Below are 21,609 nucleotides of genomic sequence, written 5' to 3' on the forward strand. Positions count from 1 at the left end.
TTCTTTATGCATGGCTACTATTCAGTCAGACTATCCTCAGAGTCTGTTGCTGGTTTTGAGAGAAAACAGACCGTGTAAGGGCAGCTTTTCCACAAAGCTGTCCCATCCAGGACTGTGTTATATGACTGACCAGCAGGTACTCACGTGGAAGCAGGAATTCAACCCAGATGTTTTATTCATTTAAAATCAAAGAGAAACATTCAAACTCTGACTTGTGTGAAGGAAATAGAAATTACGGTGAGAAACCCTCATTTATTAGCAGTTGCTTATCAACCTCGGGAAGATTGCAAGCAGGACAGGCTAGATCTGTGCCCTTGTCTGCTAAATAATTATTGAGGGACCTGAACAGCCTTGTGTCCCTTACAGCAAAGCGGAGTGCTGCTGGTATTTCCAGGTCATCAGGGCTGCTCTCACATCCTGTGAGCACACCACCAGCATGCAAGGCAGACATAGCTCTAAGGGACAAACCCTGCAGCAGTAATCTTGATATGAAATATCTTCTTTATGTGCCCATTTTCACAGATCTGAATTCCCCGATTGTCCATAACATATATATTAGCTCATTTATGAACCCTCTGCAAATTAATGACTCTTTCAGGCTGATCCACTGCCATTCTGGCAGGCATGGCTTCATCAGTATAAGGTGCTAAAGAACAGGTTTCTGTCAAAACACTGAGCATAGCAGGTAAGAGCTGAATTTGTTTGCAAAAAACCATGGAAGCAACATTTTCTCAACTTGAAAAAAAGATTTCTTCAGTGTATAAAAAAGCTCCCAGGTTGTAATTCATTATAATTAAACTAGATGAGGCTGATGCTGGAAGGAGGCAAGCCAATTAGTTTGGGACGTCAATTTTTGTTTGCCTCTGTCAAAGTCTGTTAAAGGAACTTGATAGATTGCTGGATTGGCTTTTTTCAACCAGACAATCCCCATGTAAAAGGCAGGCAGGCAGCCGGCTGCAGAGAAGCACATTGCAGTTGCTGTTGGAAAAAGGTTGCAGCTGCCAATGTGGCACTCAGAGGTGATAGTGGTGTTGCAACACACCTCAGCTGTGGACATCTGGATGGAGAGATGAAACTCAAGATCCAGACGGGGAGTAGAGCCCGGCATGGCAGCTGTGAGCAAAGACAGCCGGCACTCAGTGTTGTTTATCTGATAGAGATAAGCCACCATGGGTTTTTTTGGCTAAAATACACCAGGCAAAAGCCTGCAGGACAACAGGCTTTTGAGTGACCCAATTATGTGTTCTCAGGGTTTAAACAAGTTAGTATTGTCACATGCTAACCAGCAACCATACCCCTAGCTTCAAGCTCTAATATACTTATTAATATATGGTAAGTAACAGCTTCTTAATGCCATCTTTTGCACTAGTGAAAGCAAGCAGTTGTTCAATAAAACCAGGCATAATTCCCATGGTTTTAACTAGCAAAGCTCAACTGAAAATTGAAAATTGCTGAGGAGGGACTCATCATTAGGGACTGTAGTGATAGGACAAGGGGTAATGGGTTCAAATTTAAACAGGGGAAGTTTAAGTAAGTTAGATATAAGGAAGAAGTTCTTTACTGTGAGGGTGGGGAGGCACTGGAATGGGATGCCTAAAAAAGTGGTAAATGCTCCATCCCTGGCAGCGTTCAAGGCCAGGTTGGATGGAGTCTTGGATGACATGGTTTAGTGCAAAGTGTCCCTGCCCATGGCAGGGGGTTGGAACTAAATGATCTGAAGGTCCTTTCCAACCCAAACCATTCTATGATTCTACAATTCTATGAGTCTATGAAAAATATTTATAGTAGCTAATGTCATATCCTGGCACTAAGAGAACCTCTTCAGCAAATCCAGGCCATGAACTGTTTCATTTTAGAGAGTTGAACTTCAAAAAAATTGTTTCAAGTTTTTGTGTAAAAAATCTCTATGGATAAGAAAGAGCTGAGGACATCAGTCCAGGAAATAATTCCTTCAGCAACATCCAAAATTGTAATATATAATCACTCTGTGTCACTGTAGGAGGCAAAAATCTGTTAATTTCTTGATACAATTCCTGTTTTCAGGTCCTGAAGACATCAGATGCTCTTTTACAAACTTGGTGGTACCTGGCTCAGTCCTTAGTGAACATGCAGTGCCATTATTTCTGCAGTCACATCCCCAGCCTTGCTGTCAGTTAAAGTCGCGTTGCGAATCCGATTCTATGTAAAACTTGAGATAAGCAGAAACTTGGGGAAAGGAAAAAGTCTGAAAGTTTGAAGGACAGATCTTCAGCTGTTCTAGTATCACTTATTAATGCCAGAAATACCAGAACAGTTTATACCACCTGATATCTGCTCTGAGGTTTTGAGATTGTCAGCAAATTCTGTTCTGCAGCACAAACCTAGTAATTTCCTGAAATTGCATGTTACAGTTAAGCTTAAGAAAACTAAGTTTATTTAGAAAGCCAACACTTATTTCCTATGTAGCTGGCTGTTCTGGGACTCACCTAACACCTTTTGCAACACACAAAAGAACGTGTTGCAAAAAAGAACGAATTACTGCTCAAGGCTTCCTACAAAATTGTTAGCCAATATGTTCTACTATATTGGCGAACACAGCAATTAACATTCAAATCAATTTATTATTCTCTAGACTTCCCCCCCCCCCCCCACCATGTACAGATTGATTGGTACTATTTTTTGTATCTCAATTTAGAAAAGAACGACAGTTTCCTTCATCATTGCAGTATGCATTTTGACTTGTTCTAATGAAGATAAATTCTTCTCAATCAGGATTGTTCTGTTCATTAAGTGAGACAGATGGCAGACTCACTGTATTGGTAATGATTCCGAGATTTTAAGTGTTATTTAGGATATACTGGTTTGTGTTCCACAGCTAAAAAGCGATCAGTATTTCAGAAGGAAGAGAAGTCAGGTTCTGTCTTTGCAGAGTTTTTGTGGCATGTACACAGTTCTTGGTTAGCAACCTAAAAACATAAAGGACACACAGAAAGGCAGGGTTTAGACACATTCAGACAGATTCGTAAAACAGGGTCCAGTGAATGTGTCTGTCTTGGTAGAATATTAAATACACGCTTCCAAGGTTCTGCCAGAACAGGGTGGGAATCTGTGCAGCCAACGGGGGTGTAGCACTTCTTCCTTTTCCTCCTGTCCGGTCCTGAGGGTAGCAGAGTTCAGTTGGAGGCTTTTAATCTGCTAGCCCATAATAATTAATGCAGGGAAATTTATGATGAAATGTAAAACCCAAATGGGAACTCTGTTGATCATAGGAATCATCATTTTAGATGCCCATGTCCTGGGCTCTCTCTGCACTTGAGAAAGTTGAAGCAACGCAGCTTCTGGAAACTGCCAGACGCTGAACAGTGCTCAGTTATCCCTGTCTCTGAAGTTCCAGAGCCATCACAAACAAGAAGGCTGCATGCACTGGCTAGGTAGACATCATCACTGTTTAAGGCATCATGTAAAGAAATGAAATAATCAGTTGTGATAAGCAGAAGTAAAATATTACAGAAGTAGATAAAAATGTGTTCACCTTATTAAAATATTACAGCAATAAAGCAATTCACACTCTATCTTCTTCATGATTCCTCAAAAATGGTACTATTTATATTAGTTTTGTGAGAAACTACCTGGTTTTTAGTGCTAAGATGAGGTTTTCAAAACGAGACAAACCTGGAACTTTGCAGTATTCTAGAATACAGGGGAAAAGAGTGCAGGAGGGAATACACAAGGACAGATGGCACTATCTTCATACAAAGCAACCCTCTTTTTGGCACAGTTTGACTTCACACACAAAGATATCCCATTTGAGGTATATTCAGTTCTAGGAATACTAAGAAAGGATTTTATTCAGTTGTCATTTCTTTGTCTTAGCGCTTACTTTGTACTCGATTTCAGGGAAGGTTAACTTATGTTCAGGTTGTGGTTTCTCCAAAGACAGTGAGGTCTTTGATTTAACTAGCTGGGAAACAGGTGAATGCACCACAAAAGCCTTGCCACCTAAAAATGACAGACTCTACCTCCATTGTATTTATTAGCGCCCCCTTAGGTTTGTATCAATAGATAACACAAATAGACTTCAGAAGGGAAAGATTCAAGACAAGCTTTCTAGCTTTCATCTGTTCAGACTTGAAAATAGGTCATTCAAGAGAAGACTGCAAATTTAGGATCTAAATGTTGTTGGACCAGAAATTACGAGCTGAAGACTGTTTTGGACATTTATGAAGAAACTTAGTGGACCTCTGTTCAGCTTGTGGTGGAGAGGCAGAGATACACTGCTAGAAGGAATGTCCTTCCTGACAGTCCCACCAAAGAAACCATAAAATGAGAAGCTGCAAAACCAAACCCAGCCCTAAACCCCCGAAGTTTCAGCTGAATGCTGAGGCACATAGGCTCTGCGGAGAGATGTAACTCTCTGGGGCATACAACTGTGCACAGCACTTCATACGGTAATTAAGAAGAAACAAAGTGTTCTGTTAAAAAGACTGCCAGTTCCCCAGAGAAAATAGCTTTGTGTATCACTTTATGCTAGTGGTGACAAGAATAGAAAACAAAATACCACGGTTACATACATGTTCTTTGTCTAGAAGTATTTACAAATAATTTTACAGATTTTTACACACATTTTCAGGTTTGCTTGTTTACTTTCAAATTAAGAGCAAAATTAGTCCCCAGAGGCTTCTAAGGCTTCAGTTGGTGCCTTGTACTGTACATTCATGCTTGGCTTCTTCCTGGGAGAAAGGAGGAAAAGAGTTTAAAAATGTGCAAATCACAGACATCTAAAGAGCCCTGGATGTAAGGATTCCTAGAGACCGACATCCATAGAGTGGTTGTCCTACATCTCTTCAAATCAGAGACAGCTACTGGTGGTGGGCTCAGGGCAAAAGAGATTAGGAATGGAGAAGGAATCATATAAAAATCGCAACAATTAGGTGAGTACATTAGTGCTGGAACACCTGGATAAGAAGACTTACAGATCAATTCCTACAGCATACAGCAGTTCAAACAATGCAAGGAGTGGACATTGAAAATTCTAAATACAGCATTGAAATGACCTCTTGTACACTGTTAGGGTTTGACTCCTGCTGCATATTTTGCTCCCAAAGTTACTGGTTACCGACACAATCTTGACCAGACACATTATGATTCTATCAGTCAAAAAATATTGACTTTTTTGAGAAAGATGCACCCTTCACCTAGTTTTCACAGGTGGTTTTGTTTTCATGCCGTAACAGTGAATGTTGTAAAAATACTAAAATTAAAAAAGAAAAAATTTACAATTTACAAGTGTCCATATAAGTAAATTATTCAAAAATTCAAGATCATCTACAAGGACCTATGAAATAACAACGCTGATAATGACAGTGAGCCTGCGGGAAGAACAGTCCACATGCCGTGAGGGACGGATGGTGGGTTTCTTCCAGAACGGTGAGTCACAAGGTTAGTCTTTTCTTCTAAAATCTGTTTCTTCAGCTACAGCAGCAGAAGTCTTGAGTCCACATTCGTTACTTACTTCGACCTAAAAACCAGAATATATGATTTACTTAAAAATGAGTCTCTTCTTTTTGTCTTCCTATTTGTGAGATGTAAATTCACACCAGCTGACAGGTTAGTAACTAATGAACAAGTGGATCAATCACCTCTGGTCACTAATTTTCTCAGCTACAAGACCGACATATTAGGTCAAGAAAGAATGGCTGGGTACAAAGTAGTAGCTTTGTATCATGCATACCATACAGGCAAAAAAATGATTGGGGAAAAATCCCAGAGGTGGTGAAACATGTCTGCAGCTCACATAATAATAGATTCTTTTTTTAGCATAATGTATTTTAACAGTGTATTTTAACAGTATTGATAGTCCTCACCATAACCACGTCTGCTGAATCTATGTGTTCTCACACCCTGCAAACCACGTTCACTTGTGTAATATTGGAAAATATATGATGATCTTTCATAGCAATTTTACACTGGGTAGTCTCAGGAGAAGATACAAACAGGACAGGGCCACACTGACCCACCACAGAGCGGTGACCTCTCCACTGACAGAGTTTCTCAGACACTGAATCAGTCCCATGAGTGGAAGTCAGCAATGTCCCTGGAAACATTAGGGACATCCCTAATTGGAATTAGGGATTCAGTGTCTGTCCAGACAGGGTTGCCCAAAGCTATAGTAGCGCTAGATCAGACATACTCATTCAATCAGGAATAATAACGCACATGTAAACTTTAACTTCTGCAAACGATTAGTAATAATAATAAAAAAACCTAATGCAAGACAAAATGAAACTTCTCATTTTTTTCTTCTAAACCCCATGCTCCTCTCTTTTCCATGTGGCAATACATGAAGCAATTCTAAATACTACTGAGTGACCTGGCTGTTGGTATTGTGCTTGAAACAGATAAAAACACAACAGTCCTCTTTATAGTCCATGTGCTTTAGTCTCAAAGAGAACATGATGATTTTTTTCCAGTCCCCCTGTTGTCTCCTGCCTTACACACATCTTAATTGAAGCTGCACTTTTCGGGGCAAAGATCCTGCTTCTCCTTGTCCAGTAGCCTAATGGAGTTATAGGCAGAATGAAGAGCAAACAGACAAGCTATGATCATTCATATTTGCATTAAAGATGTTCCCCATGGAACAAGTTCAAATTTAACCTCTTCTCAGGGGTCAAAAGGAAAACTAATCTTAGACTTGCTAATCATTAATAATTATGGCAGCACTAAGCAGACATTATACTGAATATGAATACTTGGTAAAACCAGACTGTCTTCTGCATAGTTTGGATGAGGCCACAGAACCTTGCATTTTCAATGGGCTACGATTAGTTAATTTATAAATGAAATAAGGGAAATAAGAGGGGTGAAAAAAAGGGAAATATAGCCAAGCTTTATCTATTAAAAAACATCAAGCTAATTTTTCCCATGAGGAAAGTGGTGAGGATGGCAAAAGATCTGTAATCTTTATTAAGGCTTTGATTGTGTTTAACAAGCATTATTCATATTCAACTTTAAGAGAACAGAAATGGAGTTTTTCACAGCCTGGATTCCAGAAGTCACATTTCTTAGGGATACTATGGATTCTCAGACTATATATAACTGATACAGATAGCAATTAACTTATCAAAAGAAGTCTAGAAGGCAATCTGCTGCAGAGAGATAAGCATCTGCAAACATCTGTCACAATCCACTGACCATTCAAATTGTTTCCAGCAATTTGGCTTTTAATTCGGACTTTGATCACTGATAGTATTTTTCTTCCCTGCTTAGGTAAAGATCCTCTCTGTATCTTTCAGCGCATAAAACCAAAATATCGATAAAGAAGAAAACTCAGTATAATTTATCTTCCAATTTTATAGTTCAGGCAGCAACAAAGAGGCCAGAGAGGGCCCTCCCATCTGTATAACACCCATATATGGTAAATGGGAAGATGCCATTTATTCTCCAGTATTGCAAGCTCACCACCATCCCCCAAATCCTTTGAGCTACTTAACCAAAATCTGCCATTAAAAAACAAATTCTCACATTCTGTGATTTTTCTGCTGCAAAATAAATGAACATACTTTGCAGGAATTTTTCTAAGTATTTTGTGAAAATGTCCTTTTCCCCTCTCCTTTAGTTATATTAAGTTTGCTAAGAAAGTATTAAACATTTATTCATTTAATACTTAAAATTAACCTGAATGCAGGTTTAGACATGAAAATCTTTTGTGGAGATGTGTAAATGTTGTAGCTGTGACATTCTACATCCCGGATACCTATTTTACTTTTTTCAGTCTAGGAGCTTATTCAGAATGGTCAAAACCCCATTTTGCTATCATCGTTCCACACAAAGTGCAGCAAAACAGCCATTTAATGAAATATTACTGAAAATGCAGATTCCAATGTAGAGGGTGTACTTAATATCATGTCAAACTCTTCATTATTCCATTTTGTGATCATAATGTGATATTTCTTCCTGTTCTAACATACATCATCATACTGAGAGGGCTTTTCTCCTTTTTGGGCCTTCATAATCCTGCAATATTAACTCACAAAACTTGAGTAAATTTTTATCCATGTTTATTTCTACACACTGAAAGCTGCAGCATGAATAAAATACATTTAAAAAACGTGAAAAAATGAATAAAGTCACAAGAAAAGTTCAGGTGTCAAGTGCCAACTCGAAACATATTTTTGCAATTGTCCACTTTATATTAAATCTGCCAGCACACGCACACGTGCATACACCAGGAAAAACCCTCAAACACATTTTAATTCTGTTAACAGGTAAGTAAAATACAGTAAGTCATTAAATCAGTTTCAGTCAATTATTAGCTGCACATGGGTTTCATGTTGCATTTAAGATGTTTGAAAGGCCTAAAGAAAAATTAAAACCAGAAAGCATCATGGCAACAACTTAGAAGCATTTGAGAAGACTTTACAAATTAACATCTTCTGTTTTACCAATAATACTTAGAAATGTCATCTACTTGAAGTTACCTGAGCTTCTCCCAAAATATATGTACTAGTAATGTCTCCCCATTATCTTAATTTATTACAAATAAAAATAATATATATGCATCCAAACTTACACATTAGGTAGCAGAGTAGGAAGAGCCTATGAAAACATGATTTTCATGGCGGTAGCAAATAAGTGATTACAAAGAGATAATGAACTTGCAGTGAAATTCTACAGATAGACTTTAAGCTGACTAGCAGTTTTTCAGCAAACATTTTTCTTTCAGTAGCTAGACAAATGTAAAAGCTTCTGCTTTTCCATAAATGGGTTAATCCCATTAAGGTTTATGCAGTAGCAGCAGCCATAAACCAGCTCTTTTCTTGCTAAAAAGTCAGCAGGAAAGCAATTCCATACTTCACTGAGAGCCTCTCCTTGCATTAAGCCGAGACACAACATGGCAGACATGGTGATATCTACTAATCCTTGCTTTAGTGGATATGTCATCAATGATAAAGTGTCCTCACTTGCATGTTTTATGTGGATTAATTTTTAATTAAGTTGTAATTAAAATGTAGTTAAATTATTAGTAACCTGATGCCAAAATTATTTCAGGAAAAGGTTAGCTTTCAGTCCAGTTAGAAGGATTAATGTGGTCTGTAGGACCAGAACCTTACCTACAGGCTTTACAGGCTTTAACTCAACATGTTCCTGGGGGGGCTGTCGGTAGGAGTATGTGTCAAGTCCACCTATGAAATCAACTGAAAATACAACAGTTCCAGAAATGAACAAATGGAAATGAAAATATGTCAACTTAAAAAGAAATATGGACAAATTAAGTTAAAAAAGATAATAAGCGCATGCACAGGTTTCCCTACAAGAAATAAACCAAGTGGGTAACCATACTGTGGAAACTGCTTATAGGAGGCTCTGTGCTCTGCCTGCCTTGGGGTCCATTTAGCCCTGTACCTGGCAAGACAAGCTGGCTGGTGACTGACCAGACACACACTCCTGCCAGTGTATGTGCAAAAGGAACATTCGCAGATCTGCAGAATACGTAAACAGAAACCACTGTGGGGTAATGTAGCTGCTTCTCTGTAAGGCAATCTCAGCATGTATTTCATAATTCAATTTCAACTCCTTTGGAAGTGTTTATGAAGAAATTTAGGCAGTGGAAACAGCTTAGCTCATGAGCCTAATTTCACCTAAACTCTTACAACCCAATAGACTTGCAGGAATGTAATGCACCAACAAAAACCAAAGGTGTAGCCACTGAGTTATGAAAAAAGAGGTGAGAACTGAATGTGAAAAAGCAGTAGCATTTTCTCTGGATGAAGTTGCGGGGACAGGAAGCCTTTTCAGAATCCTTTCACTTTCTCTCAAGATTTCTGTCAGAAATAATCTGGGCATATCTGCTCTTGAGAAGTTTTTAGTTCCTTCTATGATAATAATGATTGTGAAGTAAGATATTTTAGTCTGAGTCTTGTGTCTTACTATTTTTGGTAAGATTTTAAGCAGCTTCAAGCAGCTGCATGTCGAAGCTATCCTAGAAATCTTAAAAGCATGTTCATGGAGGAGGTTATTTTTCTGGTGATTTAGAAGGGCTTTTTGCAGACCTGTGCAGAGCTGAGAAATTCACAACACATTAGGATTCTTTGGTCACATGGAAAGCAACTGCTTTAATTTGTTTATATATAGGCTTATATACAAAAGTCCTGAGCAGAATTTAGATCCTCATTGTGTTAATTGCCATATAAGCATCTAATAAGAAACAACTCTTTCCCAGGTGATGTATGCACTAGGTAAACAAAGAAAGACAGAAAGAATACTCATCCATGATGAGGGGATGGAGAAATAAGGCTCAGAGATTGAAGGGCTGATGAAATATCCGCTAAAATGTGTGGAAGTGTTCCTGTTCATTTTAGTTGCCTCTCCTCTTGAGTCCAGGAAAGGGGTAGCTTGGCTGAAAATGGAACTCGATGTACTGCAATCATACAGCATCACCTTAGCCACAAGACTTTTTTCTTAAAACTGAGCGGGACATAACGCTGAGGAGCTAGCCCAGCCCAAGTGCCAGCCCTAGCCTATCTGCACATCGTCTTTATACTGTATTTCCTTAATGTTGCAGCTCTCCTTCAGAATGTTGTCACTAAATAAAATAACATACATCAACATTGACTTAAGCACTAATGGGACAGAACCCTTACAAAGAGGCATATTTGCAGAAAAAAATGATTTATTAAAATGATGTCTAATGTAAGACACAGACACCAATTAATTTTTTAGAAAAAAATCATGTCCATAGATATAATATTTTTTTGGGGGTTATATACTTCAGTTTTTCCTGCTTTTTGAAGGGTTTTTTTTTTTACTGAGGACATGTGATAGGAGTTAGTAAGTATGCTTTTGAGATAATTCACCACTTCAGAACCACACATCATTCCTCTCAGCAATCACAAACATCATCTGCTACTCTAAGCAGGGAGAGAGTTTAAAGTAACTAGTCCTTCTACTAACAAATCTTTTGGAGAAAGAAATGAAGTCAATATGTATTAATGATTGACAACATAGACGTATCTTTGTCTGATAAAGAACATATATTTAATAGCACCATCCAACAAGTTTTGAAATGAACTGCTAAAATCTGTTTAGCTGAACCTTTCTCTTTGACAATCCAAGATGTGTTATATAGTATTAAAGTTGAATTTTGACTTAAAATTTGTGCGAAGCTAATTCTCAAGGCAAGAAGCTGCTCTATCACACAAGACAATGGAATGTGCCATTTTTCATTATACACTCTATTTTATGGCTGACAGCTCTTTAACACGAAGATTCATCATCAGTTATTTGAGTAATGAGTTACTTTTAGTTTTACAAATTCAGTCTGTTTTTACCTGATATTTTCACCACTTATATATAGCAGACTTTCAGGACTAAGACCACAAATGGCCATTAAACACAGAAATTTGAATTTTTATTACTATCTATGTTTCAGTTCAAACAGACATCTCAGACATTCAACTTTGATAAAATACTTCAAAACTTTACATTGAGTGAACTGTTTGGATGCATACATCCCTCTTTAATTGGCCAAAAGTAAAGAGCAGCAACGTTTGTATAGGTTTCTCAACAGGAAAACAATTCAAGGATGATATAAAATAATTGATTTTGTTCATTTCTGTCCTGGTTAATGGACTATAGATAATTTCTGTCATAAATTCATGGGACTACAATAATTAACTTCAGAAAGTTGCATATGCCTGGAAGAAAGTTCGACGACAACAAAAAAAATCTATACAGTTCCAGAATTCTATACATTAAATTAAAACAAAACCAATCTCTTCCCCTCCAGCCCCCCCCAAACCAACAAACCCCACGACTTGTTAGCAGTAGGGATATTTGGTCACTAAACAAGGAACACCTCATGGAGTCCAGTCATTAACTACAGTCGTGCAGAGAGAAACTTAAAATCCTAGGGAGAGGATTTTTTAGCACCCCACAGATAATAGCAGGTTACAGCAGAAGCTAGTTATTTTATCTGCAGCTGGCTTCAAAACATGATCCATATTCCCAAGGAATTGCTCTCTGCTTGTGTCACCTCAGTTTTGTGGTCATGCTGGATGCTTAATGGCCAGTGTGAAATGTTTCTTTAGAGTTCACTACCTGCTGGGCTTGGAAGTGCAAATCTGTGCTGGCTGTCCACCGTGGGTAGTCCATTAAAATGATGCTCATTCACTCATGGGCCATATCAGAGGAACAGTTGTCATAATCTGCCTGAGTGAGAAAAGTGCAATATGCTGCTGGCTGAAGAAAGCATATCCACCATCATCAGTAATTTCACTATTCTTTTCTAGACAGACGACATGTAGGTTTGATTTACTATTATTAATCCAGTGCATTTCCCATACGCCAGTTAAAATTTGCTTTCCTTTGAAGTTAGCGCAGAAGAACTGGAGCTCTGAAAAAATCCTTCTGTCTCCTTTCCCATCCTCTCATCTGGAATTCAGCTTCTCTGGCAATATCCCACTGACCTGCTGGCAGGCTCTGTGCAAACAGCTGCCAGAGTTTGTCAGCCCATTGGTATAGTACTAATTTCTCCTTTTCAAAGTTGGCAAATTCTAAACGTGTCTGAAGGTGCAGGGTATGAACAGAGTGGCCATATGCAGATAGCACAATTCTTAGTAAATCCTGCAGCCTCTTGGCCTGGAATACCTTTGATGCCTTCACTTTTTCTAAATGTAAGCAAGCCCCCAAACTGATGGCCTGAATGGCTGCCACCTCCAGATGTCCTCTTTCAAGAGAGGGGCAGGCTAGCAGCTGACTGAATGTGTGTTTTTATGTACCACAGATTTTCTTAAGTTCCAAATACTATTTTGCATTGAATTATTTCCCTTGTGCTGAGATTTCTTTGAATGGCAATATATTAATGCAATCACATTCATTAAGAAAAGGTACATAACTGGGGAGGGTGTAACCAGGTGACATAAGTGACAGGTAGTAGGAAAAGAAGCCAAAGCCAACAAGAAACAGGAAGCAAAAATGGGGGATTGATGATAAGTCAGTGCTAGATGCATAAAGTCTAAATGTGAGGTTTTCCAATGTTTGCACTTGTAGCTTATATAAACTTTCAGATAAGTATGGTTGTTTCTTTTTTTTTTTTCCCAGGGTGTCTACTTTTTCAGTTGCCTTTCATTCTCAAGAGACACATTGTTCTTACATCCTTCACTGAACCAGTCAGGCTGATCCAGCTACCAGTGTGGAGCCAATACTATCTGTTCTGCCTTCTTCATACTAAGTCTGAGCACCTAAGCCTCGAGTCATGTAGCAGAAGAATCTTTTGCAGGATCCCAGGAATAGCTTCTCATTTATTCAGAGGACTAAAGAAGGGAAAATGTGTGCAAGACAATTAAGAAAGGGAGAAGAGACATTAGTAATCATATGTGGCACTGTGATTGCTGCCCTGTCTCTATAAAGTACTAGCAGACAGTAATCAGGTTAAAACAGGATAAAGTGGTAGAAAATTATTGAGACAACCTTTTGCATAAACTCTTATTACTGGAAGCTAGAAGGGGAATATTACAGGGTTCCACAGTAATTATTAAGATTTTGCACCAGATTTTCTTCTTAATCTTCACCTAGTGAGATAGAGCATTATTTATAAAACAACTGTCCCACACTGAAGCATGTAATTACTACACTTCTCTGAAGGACTGCACTGAAAGAAGCATTGTCTCACAGATTGCCTTAGAAACGGCACTGGTATGGAAATCTTAACTGTGATCTTTGCTACCGAAGCCTCTCCTCATTTTATTGGTGTTGCGACATCCAAGATACCAATATCAGGTACACAGGGATATTTTTATTCTCTAAGGATATGACTGTGCAGTAAGACGAAGTATGATGTTAGGAAGTGAAAATGGCTCAAACGTTTTCAACCCAGACTCCTCAGTCATTCCAAATCTGAAAGTACCTTTCCAAAATGTACTATGTGCCACGCCTTTGAAAGCTATTTGCAGTCATGCCATCCCATCACAGAAGTTAAATGACAGGCTGCCTGATTGTTGTGGTTTTTTCTTAAAGTAAGCATTTCTCCATCACTTTCAAGTCATTGAGGACTCCTGGCCACTACGGGGTAAAAGTCCCTAGAAGAGTACAGTCATCACACATAACACGGAGATTGTATTTAAAAACACTTCAAAGAAAGAAAGCTTTTCTTTGGCTGGTATTTAAAGGTGCTACCACTAGTTCTAGAATAAGATTTCAAATACAGTGAAGGGTAGCCCTCTTTCTGCATATGACCAAAGTAAATTGCAAACGATTCCAATTACAGCTTTCTACATAACTTTTATACAGTCAGAAGATTAGAAAGGTGAAAAATCTTAGCTCATTTATTTTCACTAATTACTGATTTTCTCCTCTGTGGCACCTTTTCCTATCTAACCCCTTTTGGTGCAGAATGCTCTGGGATTGCCTCTTTTGTTACCATTAAAGTTACTACACTGCCTATGTACAAATTAAGGTTGCAAAGGAAATATAATCCATGCATAAAAGATATTAAATGCAGAGGAACTACATCTATCAATTACATGCAAACAGTACCAAGAGACAAACAATGCCATTGAGTTTTCACAACGTATACAAAATCAATACACTAAAATGGCAGCTCAAGTTGTCAAGAATAAAGACTGTTGTACAGAAAGCTGCCACAGCTTTGGTCACAGCTCCAAAAACACAATCTTCATGATAAATGTGTCCGAGTTGGCTTCAGAAGAGACAGAACTCTGAATCTGCTTTTTGAAGTTATGCTTTGATCTTTTCTGGTATTCTGATTCTGGGATACATGTTATGTATTAGCATGACTTTATATTTCTGCCGAGTTTGATGCCATAAACTACAGAGTACTTTTAAAAATGTTTTGCGCAGATGCTAGAACTGATTGGAATTGATCTATTTAACTTCCAGTCCATTGCCAAGTCACAAGTTCAGTGTACAGTTGCTTCAAATTGGTTTTTTTTTCCTATCAGTTTAGCCTCATGGGGCTCTATTTCTGGCCTATTGTTCTTTGTATCCATACCAATTTCTTTTTGCTTCAGTTATTTGTCAGTATGATCCAATTATTTATTTTTGAGACAATACTTATGTATTTGTATATGCCTGCTTACTATATATCCAGGAATATCCCAGCTGCTGTTTCTAACCTTATGTACAAGTCACAAATGCCTTAGTATGTGAAATTAATGTTACATTTACATAATGCAGACCCTGTTCAACTCCTTTGAATAATTAAAGATAAACTTCCTAGAGCAAAGTATTTACTAGATTAAAGATATTACACATAGCCATGCTTTTCAGAACACTTGTGACATTTGGAGGAAAGGATTTCTCTCCATAGAAGAAAGTTCACATCATCCATTCACAACAGAATATTAACTTTATTTTAAAAAGAAGGGATTCTTTTTATCATTGAGTGATTCTGGACTTTTGTTCCCATTTTCCTAGGGGTGGAAGACTGTTCCTGAACTTTGCTGCTATGATCCTCTGTGACAAGATATTTGCTTCGTGTGTTTACATCTTTACTTGTCTTGTGAAGAGTGAACAGGAGTGAGCCAAGGATGGTCAGGAGAGTGTCTCTGTTCATGCCACAGCACAGAACACAAGCCAATAAGGCAATAGGCTGCCAATCTGCTCCTCAAGCAGAGGCCGCAGTGGGGAGCAGCAGACCAAGAGAGTCTTAGAGGTGCTGGTGAGAAGGCACTACTAATGACTGAGGAGGCCAAGCAGCATCTGCTGCAATTCAAGAAGCCAGAGACTTGGCTAAGACTCAGATGGGAAGCATGGTTCTCCAAAACATGGACACAGACAAGAAGGGAGGAAATTCCATAAACCTCTCATTTCTATTCTGTATAATCCGATAACTTTGAGTTTTCTGTTGAAGAAGTATGCTAGTTCATTATCCAATTAATGCTGCCTTTTTTGAGCTCTGTGTTGTGGTTTTCTTTGGGAGTTTTCTGTAAAGGGGCATGTGCACATCCACTTCAAAGATCTGGATGACTGAAGCTCTGTCACATTCAGCCCATGTTACAATTTTTCTTGTCTTTCCTTTATAGCCCTATTTTCAAATCTTTTCTTTAAAACCTGCTTAACACCTCTGCCTGTTAACATCTTTTGCTGTCAGTCAGGAGAGCCTGTTTCTTCCCTAACCCTTCCTTCCTTTATTTGTAGCTGACTTGGCTGGGATCCAGATACGGAAATAACATGTTTGCTTTGACAGACCTGACACCTTGAACTTGATACTCCTGCTAAAATATGTACTTCCAGCAGCCTGAGAGGTCAGGTACCAGCTTTTCAAGAAGAATACTGATCTGGTGATATTTTCCACTTTATGATATCAAAGACATTAAGGCTATGTAACATTGTTTTCCATTTCAGATGAGGTCATTTCCACTTCCTCATACTCCTTCTCATTTATCATCCTGCCTTTTCCCCTATATTCATCAGTGACACCCTGTGTAGAAATCCTGCTTCGACACATGACATTTGCTCCTTAGTGTGGGGCACTGTATGCATTCCCCCCTTTGCAGCTACACTGTGCTCACAGCTACACCTTGCTTCGCAGTGGTCTTCTTCAATCCTTGTGGAGGCAGACCCCAAGGCTTTCTACCACACATCTTCCTGGGTTTCACCTTCTTTAAACTCCAAAATACCTTTTTTCCTCTGCTAAGCAGACAATGCTGCCTCCAGCACTGCTGGATCCTTCCTCTCCACATCACAGCAGAAAATCCCACATTCTTCTTCCCAGCAGGTAAGTCTGTGGTCCCACTGGGCCTCTCTGAATTCAAGTCTACAGATCAGAAACAGAAATGGATAAACTCCTTCTGTGATCAACAGATTCTCAGTCTTATCCTTTCAATCTCTTATCTCTGTGGATGGGCACAAGCTAGCAAGCTCTTCTGTTTGTTCTTGCCTTTAGTTTTTCAAGATGGGGAAACCAGCAAAATAACCCTTCAGCTGACCGGTGTCACTCCAGTCTTCTTTATCCCCAATAAATGCACTATCAAGTCCTTCTATGGTACCCTTCATCTACTCCAGAATATCTGATTATCCACTATTTCAGAGCCATTGTGGATATATCTGCTAAGTCTACTACTTAATTACACCTAAGTGCATCAATGAATACTCATTTGTCTCTGAGGATGTTTCTCTGCAGATGGGAAACCTATTGCACCTCATATTGTTATTGCTTTTGTGCTGCTCTATCTTCACCTTCAAGTCATTTTGCTGATTTCTTAACATTTCTTTTGGCATTACTTTCTCTGTCACCAACTCAAATTGTCTTCTCAAAACCCCAAAACATAATATGACTGTGTTTTCACCTTTGAGAATAGAGCTAAGAATGCAAAGCATTATAAAATTGGAGCTTACAGTGGCCAGTGGTCTTCTTATAGATGATGGAGTGAAAAGAAATATCACACCTGTCAGCAAATGTGATAACTAGGAAAATGGTTTTCTCATTGTTAGAAAGTTGGTATTATTTCATATTAGAGAAAGATGAATGTGCAAAAGAGGAACAGAGTCTGTAACAGGATTAATACTCACTTTGAAGCCACCAGTGAATCAATCTGCTAATGATAAAGAACGATAATGCAATACTGACCTCATCCATAAAAATTCCTCTCCCTGAAGAAAGATGAAGTAAAAATTACACTTTTATGAAAACCTTGTAACTCTCAAATTTCAGTCCTCCAAAATAACACACTGTCATGATTAAGAAGGAAAAGAAAATGAGTAGAAATTGGTGCCAAGGAATAAGAGTCATCATGTAAATGGTGAGACTTAGATAGCATTACTTGGTTTTGCTGCAGCTAACCTGTAATATTGAGAAAAACACAGATGTAGTGATATTAAATTTCTGTTAACAAACCCAACTGTATATTTACCAATTCAAGGCAAAATAATATCAAATGAAGTTCATAGTGAGTCCAGCTGTGACCCAGATCACAGAGCACTGGTAAGAGAAAGACTTGTTATGGTATATAGCTAATAGAGCACATCAGGAGTACAAACTAAATACAATAAATATAATGTAGCCTTTTTGAAAAATAGGTTTTCTAGGAACAGGTAATATATTCTATTTGGCTGGCTTGAAAACTGTATCAGGTATATCACCCGATTTAGTAAGATAACACCTTTTGTTATAAATCTTGATTCTCTTATATCCTAAAATCATTAGGGCTATTGAAATAGTGTAATTAGAAAATCTGAAAAGTACAACATACAGATAACGAGTCCAGGTTTACAAATTGGAGGAATTTAGAAAGGTTACTTTAAGAAGGGTTGAAGGTGTGATAACATCAGAGACACAGTAAAGAGAATTAAATATAGGTTAAAATTCAACAGGATAAAGAAAAGGTTTTAGCAAAAAATCCCTTAAATTAGTTTTAATATTTTAATATCTTCTTTCTCTTGTTTTTTGACTGGTTTTTCTAAGAAATCCTTGGGATACTTTATTTGCAAGGATCTTTCTCTTGCTTTGATTTTATCAGTAATTAACATTGTTATTCCTTCCTTTTCCAAAAAAACCTGACAACTTTTCTTGGTGGAACATGCTGGTTGCCTTTAGATTTATGAGATTTAGAGCTGAGATTTTCAAACAGAGATTTTCAGACAAAGCTTTTAGATGTGATGTGCTAACTGGTAAATTATCACATGAGTAACAATAACATTGAAATGGATATTACTTAAGCTGAGGCCCATAAATTAGCATAACTCATCTGCATGAAAGTTAAGATGTGGGGGAGAAGGCATTTACTCAGAAGAGTGGGAGTCTGAAAAGTTTCTTTTCAAGCTCCACAAATAAAAACAGACACAAAGCTGTTGCCATTTAGAAATGAAGAAGTAAGAAGACTGGTATGGGAAGCGGAAAATGGATTTGTAAGAGGTTTCATTTTAATGGAGAATCTTGGTGGAAGGTAGGGAAAGGAATGGGCACCGCTTAGGCCTGTGTGTGATGTCAAGTGGAAAGCTCAGGAGAGGGATGCTGCATGCTAGAGTAAGATTGATTTAACAATAGATGCAATTTAAGTGAAAAGGCTAAGGTGCTGGCAACTGGGGGTTGGGATGGCATCCATTTAAAAGCAGATTTAATATGAACAGAAAGGCCAAGGAGGTGGAAGGTGGAGACTAAAACAAAATCAATATTAAATTAGCTAAGTAGAAGCTTGAATCAAATCAACTAGTTAAAAAAAAAGGCATGCTGAGTATTTGGGAGTAGGGAAGCAATGCATGTACCTAAGAAATGTTAAGGAACTCTCAATAAACAATATATCCCCTCTAATCAGAATAAGAATTCAATTTTAATAAAAATATTATTTATTACAGTAGTAAACTGAAAAATCTTAAAGGAAGGTATGATCTGCAGTTTAAGGAAAATTATATGATTATAATTATATTCCTATTTGAAATTAATTGTCTTTTATGTATATACAGGTGTGCATATATGTATAGGATATGGCATGTAATATTAATAGAACCATAGAATCACAGAATCATAGACTAGTTTGGGTTGGAAGGGACCTTTAAAGGTCACCCAGTCCAACGCCCCTGCAATGAGCAGGGACATCTTCAACCAGATCAGATTGCTCAGAGCCTGACCTTGAACGTTTCCCGGGACTGGGAATCTAGTGCTTCTCTGGGCAACCTGTGCCAGTGTTTCACCACCCTCATTATACAAAAATTCTTCCTTATATCTAGTCTGAATATTCAGAAACAATGGCAAAATGCTTATCAGAAATTATATTTACAAACTAGAAATTTATGAGGTAGCAGTGAACTAGCCTTTAAAAACTCCTTTCTAGTTATCAGTCTGGAAATCAGTTTAAAACTAAAAGAAGTCTGTATATACCTACATTTGAAACAAAATGTGTATATATGCAAACATATATCCATACATATGCATATACATATCCATCTACACACATATATACATATATATGTATGTATTTATCCAAACAGGTAGAAATCATCCAATAAATGACGTAATACTGTTGAGACACCATTCTCTGTTCAAAGAACAGTGCTAGTACTTTCTGCAAACAATATATAAAACATCTTTTGCTTTCCATACAGATTATTTCTCAATGCTTAACCTAGTCTCCTGAAGTCTCACTTAGACCGTTGCTTATATATATATGTACATATTCCTACAATCAGAATCCAAAATCATGGATGGAAGGTAATGATTGCAGCTCTGTACCTTTTGGTGTCTGAAAGCTCACACAATTCATTGGAATGAAAGAGATCTTAAAAATTTACACTCCTAAACTCTCCTTCAACTTTGTAAAAACAAAAATGAGAGTGAGATAACTCTGACTTGATCAAAGTGGTCAAGTATCATTTCAATGTATGAAGTAGAGCCGAGTATGTATCATCCGTTGAACTACCTGCAGTGCCAGGCAGCTGGCTATGGGTACTCAGGTTTTTACCCACACAGGAACATTTCAAAGCTGTACCATGTGTAGACTGCTACTGCTCTCACCTACTAATATTCTGAAGAATATCTGATAATAATCTTTTGTGCTAAAGTGATTGAGGTGGTTCCTTCCCACTGAATTTCAGGGAAAAAAAATCTGTCTTGTGCTTTTGGGAGGAATTGTGGGAAGGCACTGGAGGAACTCTTACAATTTGAGTGATTTACCCTTTTTCTTAATGAAAAATAAATGAGCTGCTGGCTTATGTGGATATGGCATCTTGACTATTACCTTCATACTTATTGCCAGGAAAGCAGGAAAGTTAGTCTGAGTTTAAAGTCATGAAAAGGAAATTAGAGGCAACCCTATAGTAAGTAATGAATTCACTGAAGATAGACTAAAATATTTTACTTGAATGGTATACAAACTCAGGGGGATTTCTTCAAGTTATTTGATTCACATCTCAAAGTAAGCTATGCTCTGTCAATAAAAAAAGTGGAATTAGTTTACACGTCATTTAGATGATGCCATTTTCTCATGTTTTGCCTGCGCCATATCTGGATAAACCTTACATGTTGTATTCCACATGAAATGTATGGTATTTTCAGGCAGGTAACTTCTTGCTGCTGTGAGAAACATTCCACAGCCAAGACTGCCCTTTTAGCATACTGTACACTATCTATTATTTAAAGACAATCTCTCAGCTTGAACAAAGTGTTCTGCAACAGTCCATGGAGATTACAACTGTAAATAAAGACTATTTTGTACATTTTGCGAGGGGAATGTAAAAGCAGAGGGTGGTATGGGTATATATATATTTTTTTTTGAGTTGTTTTCTTGTGGTGGATTATTCATCTACGGTTTTTGAGCAGAAAAAAAGAAGGAGGAATCATGCCTCCACTGCAATTCTTTTACCATTGACTTACCTAGGATCTAGTTTTTTTCTAGCATTTAGTATTTATTTTTTTAACTGCTTTTATTTTAAACCACCTCAGAGGTTTTACCCTTGGTTGTGTGCATTGTATCTGTGCACATGTTTCCATAGGAACTAGAACAAATGCTTGCTCAGGAAACATATGATAACTTAATGTAAAGGAAAACAAAGAACAATTGAAATAGTAAGTAGTGGTAATTTAAATAGTGTAGCATCCCTGCTGCATTTCTTACTTCATTAAATACTTCAGAATTCAGTGTAGGAGTGAGCATGCATTTTCAGTTAATTCAGGCATTA

The 21,609-nt window shown here is 37.8% G+C and overlaps 1 protein-coding gene across 5 annotated transcripts in view; it reads right to left on the reverse strand.

Annotated features, from left to right (window-relative positions):
* Positions 1 to 4,484: 4,484 nt before the first annotated feature.
* NKAIN3 (sodium/potassium transporting ATPase interacting 3) overlaps positions 4,485 to 21,609 on the reverse strand; it is a 353,092-nt gene continuing 335,967 nt past the window's right edge. For 2 of the 5 annotated variants that reach the window (XM_030489680.1, XM_030489662.1), the window contains 2 exons: positions 9,090 to 9,173; positions 4,485 to 5,497 (listed from right to left, as the gene is read on the reverse strand). In XM_030489680.1, the coding sequence (XP_030345540.1) occupies positions 5,484 to 5,497; positions 9,090 to 9,173 (98 nt within the window). In that variant the 3' untranslated portion in view covers positions 4,485 to 5,483. The other 3 variants (XR_003991859.1, XR_003991860.1, XM_030489690.1) reach the window with 3 other exon arrangements.

This window comes from Strigops habroptila, chromosome 1 (genome assembly GCF_004027225.2).
Source record: "Strigops habroptila isolate Jane chromosome 1, bStrHab1.2.pri, whole genome shotgun sequence".
Taxonomy (NCBI): Eukaryota; Metazoa; Chordata; class Aves; order Psittaciformes; family Psittacidae; genus Strigops; species Strigops habroptila.